The following is a 13,612-nucleotide window of genomic DNA, read 5'->3' as shown; positions in this document are numbered from 1 at the left end:
AGGCTCCCCACTAGCTAGCCCTTTCACAGTAGCCACCCAAGTTGCTATCAGGATGGTTGGGGGGAGTAGAGGACTGGACTCTAGAGGGAAATCGAGGCAGAATCCTGGCCATTCTGGTTAAGTCGACCCAGGGAAAGGGGATGGGTAGGCAAAGCCTGAAACTTTGAGGTCCCAAGAGCACACATGGCTCACCCACAGGCATGGAATAACCCAGGCCTACAGCAGCAAAATGAGTCCCAGGCCTCACCTGCTAGAAGCTCTGCGATGTTGGAACTGGTATGGATATGATCTCATAGGCTCCAGTGTGAAGGGAGTAGGTAGGACTAATCCCCGGCAAGAGAGCAACTGTACCCCTTTGCTGCCATCTGGACAGTCATGCCCAGCTTGCAGCTCTCCCAGACTGCTTCGTGGGGAGGAGTGAGTCAGTTAATACTGGATTTTTGAAATCTTTATCTCTTCCCAAGGTATCACTTTGTGTCAACTTCTGAAACACAGGCATTTGTCAAACACACCTGAACCTCTGGTTGCTCAGGTATGGACAATCTTGAGTAGGAACTGCTTTTCCTCAGCAGAAGATCTTTGGTCTTATTTGGCTGCTCCAAAGAGATTCAGTGACCTCCCCAAGGACACACTGTAAACCAATGGAGGAAGACATGAAAATGAAAGTACAACTTGTGGTAGCTACCGCCACTGAGCACTCACCATGATACAGTACTAAGGGATTGATAGGCTTTACCTCGTTAACCTTCACATCATTAGCATCTTTCTGATGGCTCTAATGTTACCCCATTTTACAGATGAGAAAATAGGCTAAGGGAGGTGAATCAGCTGCCTAAGTACACATAGCTAGTAGGTGAGTGACAGAGACTTGAACCCAGGGAGTCTGATAGCAGTCTACACCAGGAACTGTCTTGATCCAGGGACTTTGTGAGTCACCTAGGTCTCAAGAAAGAAAAATCCACGGATTTGGCTGGGCAGGGCCCTAGGGAAGAAGAAAACACTCTGACTCCTTCCTCTGCTGCCCTTTTTCTTCCCCCATTTTCCATTCCTTTTCTGGAAGGTAATTGCTTGGGGCAGTGACAACCTCCTAGCGAATTACACAGCTGGTTTCCCAGTGAGATTTGTAACAACAACCCCGCCAGCCTGGCAGCCCCCAGCAAGTTCCGGTTTAAGAAACTAATTGCTGGATTGTGTAGTTGGTGCTAAATTGGGTAATTTCTTGGTGACGGCATGTGTGCCACTTCTTCCATTCCCAGATAGATTCGAGCTGCATCAGAGAATTTGTCACCCTCCCAGACTCCTTCACTCCTCACTTGCCAGCCAGCCACAGGCAATTGCAAAAGCGGCTGCTTCCCTGGGCCCAGAGGTTCACCATGTGGGCAGCTCTCTGTGTCCTGGGATAGTAGAGAGATGACTCGGTGTAGTAAAATGGGGAACATAACACCAGCACCCAGAATTGTCACAGGGCTTCAGGGAGCTTCCTTTGTGCTGTACTTAGCTGACCGTGGACTTGGAACAAACTCAGGACTCACCACACAGGGGAAAAGGCTAAACCACACTCTGCTTAGCTCTAGAGTATGTGGTATGTGTGAGGTTTCTTTATTTTCTTTCTTTCCTTTTTTTTTTTTAAAATTCATTTTCATTACTGTGTTTACTTCAGAATGGTGTTTAATAAGTTTGGCTTCTCTGGGCTTCCAGCACAGGGAGGAGAAAAGCTAAGGCATTGTAGGGCGGTCACACTGGTTTTGACTTCTGACTTTGCCACCAACTCTGTGACTTTGGGTAGGGCAGTCAACCTCTTCAAGCCTCAGTTTCTTCTTCTGTAAATTGACAGGGGGGTGTAATAAAATAGCTATCCCTTGGAATAGTTGTGCGAATGAAATCAAATGCCATAACTGAAAGGTTCTTGTTCTTTGTAGGCTCGCTTTTACTCAGCAAACGCCTGCCATGTGCCAAGCATTGGGGATAATGCAGTGAATAAGATGGATGGAATTCCTGCACTTACAGGGAGCTTACATTCTAGTGGGAGAGACAGACAATCTCTGAATCACACAGATGGAAAATGGTAATGATTTAAGAGCTATCCAGGTCCATAGTGCTTGAGAGCAAACAGCAGGGGGATCTGACCTAGTCAGGGAGGCCAGACAAAGCTTCCCTGAGCAAGCAACAACTGGGCTGAGATCTGAAGGGTGTGTAGGAGTTAGCAAGGCAGAGGTGGACGGGCAAAGCTTTCTGGGCAGGGGGAATAGGCCCCGTGATGGGAGGGATCCTGGGACTGCAAAAAGACTGGCCTGGCTGGAGCAGAGGAAGTGAGGGGGAGCATGTTGTGAGCGGAGGTTGGAAAAGTAGGAAGGGCCAGACCCGGCAGGCCTTGCTGGGCACATTAAGGTGTTTTATCTTAAGAACATCAATAAAGCCAACGAAGAGTTTTAAGCAGAGCAGTGACATGATGAGGTTTGTGTTTTCAAGTGACTATTCGGATTGGAATCGGGTAAGAACGGAAGCAGGGAGAGCAGTTAGGAGCGTTTGCAGACATCTAGGCCGGAGGTTATGTTCGGAGGTAGTTGTGTTAGTTAGCAGTGCTTTCTGCTGCAAACACAGAAAAATCTGGCTAACAGTGGTTTGAATAAAGAAGAGTTTATTCCTTACCACATTTAGGCCTGGAGGAAGGCAACTGCTTATGCTGGTTCCATTGCTCAGTGTCTCCAGGACTAGTATTTCTGCAATTCTCTAGGCTTTTCTCTCATGGTGTCAAGATAGCTGCCCTAGCTTTGGGCATCATGGTTGTATTCAATCTGAGAAAAAGTGGGGAAGGATGATACTAGTAAGTTCCACCCCTTTTTATCACAAAGGCAAAATTTTCCCTAGAAACCCTCGTCCAATTTTTGTGTACATATCATTAGCCAAAAATGAATCATGTGGCCTCTAGCTCCAAGGAAGGCTGGGAAAGGGAAAAGGAAATTGAGAGTGAGTTTTACCTAGTCAGCCAACAAAAATTTAGTGGGTATGGAAGTGGGTAGATCTATTGTTAGGAAGCAAAATCTAGAGGACTTAGTGATGAATTAAATTATTAGTCCCCTCCTCACTTGTTCACTTGTTTTTTTCTTCCTATTGATTGTGTGTAGTAATGGGATGGCAGCAAGAGGAATGTAATTGTGAAACATAATATACAGGAGGAAGTCTATATAATTAAATCTATGTCAATTAAATATTTTGTTTAGTACATCCATAAATTGGATATCTCCTTCCCCCAGTAATTTGGATTTGATTGTATTGTTTATTATTTGGACACTGGGCATTTTGGAAATCCAAAATAAAGGCTTTACATAAAGGATTACATTGTCTAATCGTTTAGCGTTTATAAAGTGGTTTCGTATACATTGTATCATTTGATATTAAAATCCTGGGAGATAGGTAAGCGGGTATTATTTGGCTTAGGGAAGGAAGGTGACTTGACTAGTGTCACACACTTTCTGGTCTCAGAGCTTGTGCTTTTTCCACTAGACAATGCTGCCCTATAGGATATGGATAAGGGAGTTGGGGGTGGTTTGTCTGGAGAAGAGCAATTACAGGGGCCCATCTCCCCTGAGACTAGAGCTGGGAGAACAGGAATTAACGCTAAAGAGACTGAAGTTTGATAGGAACTTGATGAGGGGTCAGTGGCTTGACAGCAGCACCTGTGTGGGGCCGGGCAGGAGGGGACGTGTGGAATCCTGGGAATGTCCACCATTGGGAAGCTCACTGTGAGACTCCAGCTGGATGTGACCACAAGCAAAGCAAATAGAATGGTAGAGGCTTCCACCAAAGTGGCCTTTTACGCTGTGAGTCTCAGATGTGCATCCTGCCTGGGGCAGGAAGGGGAGAACCATTCCATGAACAAAGGACCACGCTAGCATAGCTTCTTTCCAAAGCAAGGAGATGCTTCCAGGTGCTTTTCCAACAACTGCTTGGGAGGCCATCTTGGTCTGAAGTCACCTCTGCTTTCCCCAAGATGGGCAATAGAGGAGAAGAATTGTCACCTAGAGGCAGGCAGTTGATATCTGTGAGGTCACCTCAGTTCCCTCCAGGTGATTGAAGTAATAGCTTCTCCAGCTCAGGCCACAGGGTGGACTGGGGATTGGGCATGTCACTCTCTCCTTTATAGAAGATTCCCAGGAGACCACAGTCTTCTTCAGTGTCTCACATTGCTCAGGGTTAGGAAGTTCTTCCTGATGTCTGACTGTGTCTCTTCCACTACTATTAATCATGCCCACCAAGCTAGCCTTCTTCCTGATTCCCCCGTGTCTAACAATGGCATCATTCGTCTTCCAGTCACAGCTGGTGCAAACTTTAGAGTCATCTTCCTTTCTGACTCTTTCTCTCCCACCTCTTGACAGTATTTGCCAAACCCTAAATGTCTGCTGGAACTCTCCTACCCCACGCCTTGGGATTCCTTATTTGTTCACCTCTTCTGCCTTTGTGCCTACTGTTTCCACCAGTGGGACTTCTCTCATCCGTGGAACACACAGCCGTCTTGTTCTCCATTTCAAACACACTCTTCTCTGGGAAGTCTTCCTCAGTTTCCCTCTAGTGCATCTGGTCTTGTTCTCATCTGAACTAACCTAACATTTTGGTACTTCTTTCCTGCACAATCATTTATTCATCGACTTAGTGAACATTTATTAAGGACCTGCTCTGGGCAAAGCCCTGAATTAGGTGCCGGAGATCCAGAGGTAAATAGGATGTGGCTCCTCCCCTGCAGAAGACCACATTCTAGTTGGGGAGACAGAAACTGAAACAGACAATTTCAATGCAGTATGATAGCTGCTTTCACTGGGAACCCAGGTTGTTATAAAGGCCCATCAGAGAGGCATAACCCAGAATAAGAGTACAGAAAGTCTTCGAGGGAAAGGGGGCTTCAAATGAGTAAATGGGAAAGGGAAAGGGTTGATGGAGTGGGAGGTGGATGAAAGGAGATTCTAGGAGGAGGGATCAGCTTGTGTCAAAATAAAGGGACCTGAAATAACCGTTATGGGAGAGGTTGTTCCCCTGTTAGGCTATAGGCCCCTCGATCATAGGGATCACACTAGCATTACCTCTATACACCTATTTGTGGTAGTTGCTCAACAAAATTTTGTAGAATGGAATCATATTTGAGGGCAATGAAAAAAAATGCAATGGCTCAGCACCATGCACAGATCACACAGACACCTGCAGTTGGAGGTAGTCCAACCTGTAAGCTCATTTGCATGTATTTGCATAATTCAGCAGACCTCATTTCCCTGGGGGCCCAAAGGCTTTGCATCATGGGGCATCCAATCAGTCTTCGTTTGGGGGGTTGGGAAGGGAAATGGTCAAGGCCAGAGACTGGTTCTTTGAGGACTCTGGAAGAATCTCTCCCCCTTTGCTCACCTCACCATCCTTTTTTTTTCCATCAGGAGACAGTGGTCCTGAGCCTCCTGAAGTTAGGATTCTGCCTGGCAGTGGGGTTCCTGACACCAAGGATGGGACACCCCGGATGGTGAGTGGTAGGAGAGTCTGGGAGATGGGGGTTAGACTGAGGTTCTCAGATCAGAATAACTTGGGTTCGAATCTTGATTCAAAGTGACTCACCCACTTACTGGCTTTGCGACTGCACCTTTTGAGCCCAACTTTCCTGGGTAAGTGTGGATAACATGTACATATGGGATTTTAATGGGATTAAAGAATGTTAGGTAGGCACAGTACCTGGTACATAGTGAGTGCTCGGGAAATAGTAGGAGATGAGTTGTGAGCAGGAGCAGACTCTGGAGGGAGCCTGAAACACAGTGGGTATGGGGAGGTGGTGGTGGGGAGCAAGGGAGCATAAGTCTTGGAGGGGCTGCTCTCTGGAGTCTTTGAGGTTGTCATCCCCTCCTAGTCAGCAGATGGCCCAGGAGCCTGGTCTGGGATAAGGGAGGGCGCCGTCTGCCAGCATCTCAGTCCCTGTTCCTCCTGCTGTCACCCCCTCCTGCCAGAGCTCCTGTCCTGGCAGCTCTGGAGTCCTGATTGGAGGCAGTTCTTGCTGAGAGCTGACCTCTCTGTCCTGTAGCCTTGGCAAGCCTGGGATAGGGGCCAGGGGCACTGCCTCCAATGTGTTCTCTCCATCATCTCCCTGCCCTGCCATCCCACTGTTCCCGGGAGAAGGAACTCCTGGGTTCCAATCCCAGTTTAGGATTCAGATACTGCCTTGTACAGCCAGTGTCCCTCCTCTTTATGGTTTTTCCTCCCTTCATGACTCCCTTCTAGTGGAATGGGGGTGGTGGGTGGGGGTAAAAGGCAAAAGGGGAAATTTCACTGGGGAATATTTGAAACCCCGAAGAGGAAAGGAGTCATCTCAGGTTATTCCTTCCTATCTCAGTTGTGGGGGGAGGGAGAATGAGCCTGTAGCCAGAAGGAAGGAACAGGGTTTGGAAGGAAGTGGAGGGGTTTTCCTGTGTAATCAAGCTGGATATGTAGATTTGGGTTCATATTTTCTTTGGTTACTGCTGCTGGGAGCTGTGACCCTGAGTCCTGACTCCTCATGGATAGGGATGGGGCAGAAGTGTGATTCAGGATCAATTTGTCTAAAGTCAACTTGTTAAAAGCTAGTTCACTTAATGACTGGTTTTTTAAAATATTTTTTGCATCTGTTTGTGTATCCTCTTATTTTTGGTAACCTCAGGATTTAAAAAAATACATTTGGCTGAAGAGTATATCCTCTTGTGAATAAGTATCAAATTTGCAGCATTGATGAATGATGGTATTATTTTGTGCCCTTGTGAGTGTCTTTGTCTAGTATGACCCTTTTAAGGATTTTAAGCCCATTTGTGGAAAGATAGTACAATTAATCACTATGAATTGATATCCGTTACCTAAAGGGCTATAAGAACGCCTAATAAAAGTTTTAGGTAAAGTGGCCTGTTGTTTAATCTGAATCCCTTTTTTCCCTGTTTTCCCAGGAGGTTCCTGGGGCCTGGCCCCCAACACTATGAAGAGCCCTTGCTGAGGCCATGAGGGGTTACCATGGCGACCGAGGCAGCCATCCCCGCCCAGCCCGCTTTGCTGACCAGCAGCATATGGACGTGGGCCCAGCTGCTAGGGCCACGTACCTGCTGGGCTCTGGGGAGGCCTTCTCCACCGAGCCCCGCTTCTGTGCCCCAAGAGCTGGCCTGGGACACCTTTCTCCTGAAGGGCCCCTGAGCCTGAGTGAGGGGCCATCTGTAGGCCCCGAGGGAGGGCCAGGGGGGACTGGGGTTGGGGGGGGTAGCAGCACCTTCCCCAGGATGTACCCCGGCCAGGGCCCCTTTGACACCTGTGAAGACTGTGTGGGCCACCCACAGGGCAAGGGTGCTCCCCGCCTGCCTCCTACACTCCTGGATCAGTTTGAAAAGCAGTTGCCAGTTCAACAAGATGGCTTCCACACGTTACCTTACCAGCGAGGTCCAGCAGGGGCCGGGCCTGGGCCAGGGCCGGGGTCTGGCACTGCTCCGGAGGCCCGCAGCGAGAGCCCCAGCCGCATCCGGCACTTGGTTCACTCTGTGCAGAAGCTCTTTGCCAAGTCCCACTCTCTGGAGGCCCCAGGGAAGCGAGACTATAATGGGCCCAAGGCTGAGGGAAGAGGTGGCTCTGGGGGAGATAGCTACCCTGGCCCGGGCTCCGGAGGTCTCCACACCTCCCACCATCACCATCACCACCACCACCACCACCACCATCAGTCTCGGCACGGCAAGAGGAGCAAGAGCAAGGACCGCAAGGGGGACGGGCGGCACCAGGCCAAGGCCGCAGGCTGGTGGAGCTCTGATGACAACTTGGACAGCGATAGCGGCTTCCTGGCGGGTGGGCGGCCCCTTGGGGAGCCAGGAGGTCCCTTCTGTCTGGAGGCTCCAGATGGGTCCTACCGGGACTTGAGCTTCAAGGGACGCTCGGGCGGGTCAGAAGGCCGCTGTCTTGCCTGCACTGGCATGTCCATGTCACTGGATGGACAGTCGGTCAAGCGAAGTGCTTGGCATACCATGATGGTCAGCCAGGGCCGGGATGGATACCCAGGGGCCGGGCCAGGCAAGGGGCTCCTGGGTCCAGAGGCCAAGGCCAAAACCAGGACTTATCACTATCTGCAGGTGAGGCTTTGGTGGGAGTGGGGAACAGGGTCATCAGCCCTTGTGGTGTTGTCACCCAGTAAGCTGTGGAAAGGGTTGGATGGGAGTCAGCTGTCCACGTGGTAGAGGGCCTGGATTCAGGGAGGCTCTGCCCACCTCACTCTTTAAGACCTTGAGCCCCCTTTGGACCTCAGTTTACCCATTTGTGCAATGAAGGAGCCCTTCTATTTTGACATTGTATGTCAGTGCCAGGAAGACTTCCCCTTGACCTGCTGTTTTGGACAAACTGTGCTGGCCTCTGTCTTGTGAGGTTGGACGCAGAATGAGGTTGAGGGTACGCAGGACAGCTTGGGGCTCCCTGGCTGTAGCTTCCCTTGACATTGGAGCAATTCCAATTGTCAGCAATTGGAAAGCAACTCTCCTGTCTCCAGGCCTTCTCCAGACCTTTTTTCTTCTCAAATCTTGTTTGAATATGAAGGTCAGTTAGTTGCAGGATGTGCCTCTGCTGGGGTTTGTCATTCTAGGGTGCCTGTGGTAGGACACCCGTGAGGCTGTGGAAGAACCCTTGGAGCCTGTCCCGTGGGTTTTCCTAGGCTGGGGACACACTGTAGTCTAAGCCAGGATAACCCTTCCTGGCAGTAGATGGTGCAGCTGATAACTGGCATGCTGTCCCTATCCTGTTTCACCATGTCTATGGTCTCTGCAGGTGAGGCTCGAAGCTCTGACCCCTTCTTATGGAGTCTTCATCCAACCCACACTATCCGCTCTCCATCTTACTGAGATGGGGTCGGGCTCATCTCACCATCAACCCTTCCCCCTCTCTGTCTCAGGCCCCGCTTCCAGACCCCCTGACATGTTTTCTTGAGCCCTCCCATACTTTTAGGAGGAAACGTCAATACAAGTTCTAATGGTCCAGCAGAGTGAGGGTTATCCCTCAAACCCGCATTCTACATAGTTAACCCACAGTCGTCCATTCAGTGAGTATTTCCTGGGTGCTGTGGATATAAAGATGAAGACACAGCTGCTGCTTGTGAGGGGCTCAGTTTAGAGGTGGGACCGATAAGGAAGCAGACAGAAGACAGTGTGATGAGGCTGTGACAGGAGACAGTGGTGGGCACCATGGGAGCACAGAGGAGGCACCTCACCCACCTGTGATGATGGTGGTCAGAGCAGCTTCTGGGAAGAATGTCCTCTGAACTGAATCTCAGTGTAGAAGTAGATTAAGGGTGTTTCAGGAAGAAGCCACAGCATGTCCAAAGGTATGAGAATTGAGCTTGTATGTGTCTTTTGGGTGTCACTGGCCTTATTGCTACGTTGTTTACACATTAGGGCTCTACTGGATGGGGAACTCATGAAAGCCCAAGGGAACAAATGGGCCCCAGGGGAAGCAGGAAAGGGTGAGAGACAGAAGGGGAGTTTGGAGACTGCTAGGATTTAACTTCTGGGTTGGCCTTGGATGGCCCCCTCCCTGGGGAGAGAGGTTCTCTAAGCTGGCAAACTGAAGGGTCCGACAAAACGGGCTGAGGTGCGAGCACCAACCCTTCTCCCATAACTGAGTCCTCGAGGCTCGCTGCCACTCCGTTGCTCCCTGCTGCTACTCCCAGGCTGCCCTGACCTCCCTGGGGGCTTCCTTTTTAATATGCACCTCACAGTGTCCTGCAGAGGCGTGAGCAGCTCCGCAGTGGCTACAGAGTGGGAACCCTGCAGTGTGGCAGAGCGCGCCCTGGCTGTCCCATCTGCTGGCCTCCCTCTGCCTGCTTGTGGCTCCTCTCTGTAGAGTATGGGGAAGAGAAATGATCCATCAGGGTCTGGGGTTCCAGGACATCTCAGGACTGGGAGGTCTGAACCATTTGGGGGAGAGCAAGGGGCTGCAGGGACCTTCCAGACAGCCCGGTACTCCCCTGGCACAAAAGCAGGGGAAACTGGCCCCCTGAAACTGGGTGTCTTTGTTGGATCCTTAACCCTTTTACTGAGACCCTGTTTCTCTTTCTAGACCCCAGCTCTCCCTTAACCTTCCGGAACCCCTTTTCCATTAGAAGCCCTTATTTTTTTATAGAGCCTGTCTCCTCCCTGTGTTCTACCTTCTGATTGAGCCCCAGCCCCTCACCGAGCCCTATCCCTTCCCGTGGGTTCCTTCGTGGGGCCCCATCCCATCCCTGGGTTCCTGTTCACAGACTGAGTTCTGTCCCCTCACCTAGTCTCATCCTCAGAGCCTCTGTCCCTCCCCTGAACTCTGACTCCTCTCAGAGCCCCTGTCCTCACCCCATTTAGCCTGTTCTTTACAATAAGTATTTTAAATCTTCCCTCCCTGCCCCATCCCTCTCCCCCACACTTTCATTTATGCTCATTCTTCACAGTGTAGGACTCCCTCACATTCCTGTCAGCTCACCCATATTGTAGACTCATTAGATCCCCAGGCACCCTCATCCCCTTCTTTCTTGGCTCAGAGGAGTATCCATCCCAGTCTGATGCCTGTAGCAGGGCTTGAACCCATCTCCCCAAAATCCCCTCCATCCTTGAATTGTCTGTGCTCCCTCCCTCTCCACATTTAAAGACTATCTTTATCTTTACTAGCTCTTTCCCTTATCCTGTAAACATGCCCAAATCTCTCATCCTAAAAAATCTTTCCTCAGTCCCATTCCCACTTCCATCTCCTATCTTCCCTTCATACCCAAGTTCTTAATTCCACTTCCTCCCTTCCTTTTATTGTCCCCCTCACTACAGTCTGACTTCCACATCCCACTCTCCTAAAACATCCTTCCTGGCAGTGGTCTCTTGAGAGCTCTCCTTGAGAGGTGCCTTTCAATGCTTATTGCAATAAAAATAGTTAACATTTATTGGGGACGTGCTCTATGCTGACACTGTATGTTGGCTCATTTATCCTTGCCACCAACCCTGTGATACAGGCATAACTAGCATTACCAATTTACAGACACGGAAACTGAGGCTTAGAGATTAACCAGCTTTGCTCAAGTTCAAGCTAGCAAGTGATGGGGACAGAATTTGAACATAGATCTAACTCCTGAGCTTGAATTACTAACCTCTGAGTGCACTGTGGCATTTGACATTATCAACTCCTTTTATTCTTGAAATGTCTCCTGTTTCCATGACATGGCATTCTCCTGACTTTCCTCCTACCCCTCTGCCCACTCCTTCTCAGGTGACTTCATAGGCTCCTCTTCCTTTCTTTGCCGTCCCTTTTTAAATGTCAGTGGGTCCCTCCCCAGCTCTTTCTTTTTTCCCCTGGGCTGTTTCATTCACTCCTATGGATTCAGCTGCCGCCCATGACTCCCACACGTCTGCCTCCAGCCCAGATCTCTTCACTGAACTGCAGAACCAAACATTCCAACCACCTGCTCAACAGCCCTCTGCCAAACTCAAGATGCTCAACCCCGAGCCTACCACCTTCCCCCCAAACCCGTCTCTCTGGGATTCTATGGCTCTGTGAGTGACAGCACCATCCCCCAGGTCCTCAGCCAGCAGCCTCCCATCATCCTTGACTCCTCCCCGCCCCCACACCCCCCACATCTAATCAGGCTCACTGATGCTCCTTAACACCTCTCATTTCCATCTCCTCTTCCCCCTCATTGTCATCGCCTTAATTTAGGCCTCATCATCTCTTGCCTGGATAACAGCCTCCTAATGGGTCTCTCTCCCGCCACTTGAGCCCCTGCCCTACTCTTAGTCCTCCACAATCCATCCTCTGTTCAGACTGTCGGAGTGCTCTTTCTGAAACACAGATCTGATGCCACTGCCCTGCTTAAAACGCTCTATGGCTCCTCACAGAAGAGAGAGGGGAGAGTTGGAGGACTTGGGACATAAGCAGGTTGTGAGGATAAAGGACAAGAAAGTGTGAAAGGTGACAGGTCCGGGGATTCTTCCCTGCGGGGGTGGGACTGACACAGGTCACTTGGCCTCTGATCTTCAGCCTTGTGGCACCTGGCATGTCACTGCACCTCCTCCCCAAGTAGCCGTCAATTAAGTAGCAGAAGATCCATGCAGGATGGTGAAGGCAGAGGACTTCCCTGGGGCCTGCGTCCTGCATGGAGTCTGTACGCTTCTGAGTGTGGCCGGCTGGAGCCGGAGCAAAGCGCCTCCCACTGGCGGTGGGGAAAGAGGCTCCTGGCCTGTAGATTTAGTAGGGATGTGTCAGAGACAGAGGCCGCTGTCCCCGCAGGTGCCGCAAGATGACTGGGGGGGTTACCCCACTGGGGGCAAGGACGGGGAGATCCCCTGCCGTAGGATGCGGAGCGGCAGCTACATCAAAGCCATGGGGGACGAGGAGAGTGGAGACTCAGATGGCAGCCCCAAGACGTCTCCCAAAGCACTGGCCCGGCGCTTCGCCTCCCGCCGCTCATCCAGTGTGGACCAGGCCCGGATCAAGTAAGGACTGGGAGGGCCCGGGTGGAGGATGGGCAGCTGATACTGGGCCCCTGCAGGAGATGTGTGTATGGTGGATACCAGTCCATTCTCTGCTAAGGGTTTGATTGGGGAATCTCGCCCTGCCCCATGTAAAGGGGGGGGGGGGGGTCCTGTGATAGCCCTTATCTGAGTGCCTCCCTTTATCCAGGAGTATTTTGAGGAATCGGGGGGTTTCTGAAGGACAGAACCTGCTCAGGGACCCCAATGCTCTCATTCCCCTCCTCCACCTCCTAGCAGACCCCCATTCTGAATCTGGAATTTTGACCTTTGCCAGCTGCTGCGTCCCACCCCGGATCCATCCCCGGAGCTCCATCCCTGGCTACAGCCGTTCCCTCACCACTGGACAGGTAGGGAGAGGCCCAGCATGCCTGAACGAAAGGGCGGGAAGGAGATTCAGTCCTGTACTTGGCCTAGGCCTCACAGTCAGAGGTCTGGCCATGGAGAGACTGCTGGTCTGATTCTGGGGGAGCTCCTGCCTTGGGGCTCCTGGAGCTGACTCAGACTGGGGATCTCAGAGTCACAAGCTTAAAAACCAAGTGACCTCAAAGTGATGAGTATGTAAGGGCAACGGCAGTTCTCTCAGGTTCCCCAGCCCTGTCCTGCCTGGTTGCTCCCAGCCCACCCCATGCAAAACGCAGGATTAGTTGTACAGACAAGAGCCAGGCAGAGCTGCAGTCTCACAGATGACATGGGCTTGCGTTCTTTCCCCACCACCTGTGGGACTACTAGCAAGACACCTCTTACCTCCTCTGTTCTCTGTTTTCTCATCTTTAAAATGGCAATAGTAGTGGTATTTATCTCACAGGGATTTTGTGAGAGTTCAGGGAGAAAACGTGTGCAAACACAAGGTACCTGGCCCCAAATCAGTATTTTATTATTGTGAGTTCCATACCTAAATGTAGACTTTCCTTTACGTAAACGGAGGCAGGGCAGTTTAGTTATTAAATGGATGATATGGTTTTGAATTCTAGCTCAGCTACTTAGCAGCTGAGTGACCTGGGGCAAGTTACTTGACTTTTTTGAGCCCCACTTTTCCTATTTAAAAATAGGCAGCAGAATAGTGTTCTTGGCACATAGCCAGCACTCAATAAAGGTTAGCTATTTTTACTGTTTGC

At 50.6% G+C, this 13,612-nt stretch overlaps 1 protein-coding gene across 5 annotated transcripts in view; it reads left to right on the top strand.

The window, feature by feature from the left end:
* The window catches only part of DLGAP3 (DLG associated protein 3), a 65,665-nt gene that overhangs the window by 15,711 nt on the left and 36,342 nt on the right, over positions 1-13,612 (top strand). For 4 of the 5 annotated variants that reach the window (XM_074334365.2, XM_074334364.2, XM_074334362.2 and 1 more), the window contains exons 2-5: positions 5,418-5,500; positions 6,939-8,096; positions 12,253-12,458; positions 12,772-12,844. In XM_074334365.2, the coding sequence (XP_074190466.1) occupies positions 6,990-8,096; positions 12,253-12,458; positions 12,772-12,844 (1,386 nt within the window). In that variant the 5' untranslated portion in view covers positions 5,418-5,500; positions 6,939-6,989. Of the gene's footprint in view, positions 1-1,919; positions 2,066-5,417; positions 5,501-6,938; positions 8,097-12,252; positions 12,459-12,771; positions 12,845-13,612 lie in introns of all 5 variants that reach the window. The other variant, XM_074334363.2, reaches the window with a different exon arrangement.

Source organism: Rhinolophus sinicus, chromosome 14 (assembly GCF_057876585.1).
Source record: "Rhinolophus sinicus isolate RSI-liver-muscle chromosome 14, RSI-T2T, whole genome shotgun sequence".
Lineage (NCBI taxonomy): Eukaryota > Metazoa > Chordata > Mammalia > Chiroptera > Rhinolophidae > Rhinolophus > Rhinolophus sinicus.
The sequence above is the reverse complement of the archived record's forward strand: the minus strand, read 5'-3'. Positions and strand labels throughout refer to the sequence as shown.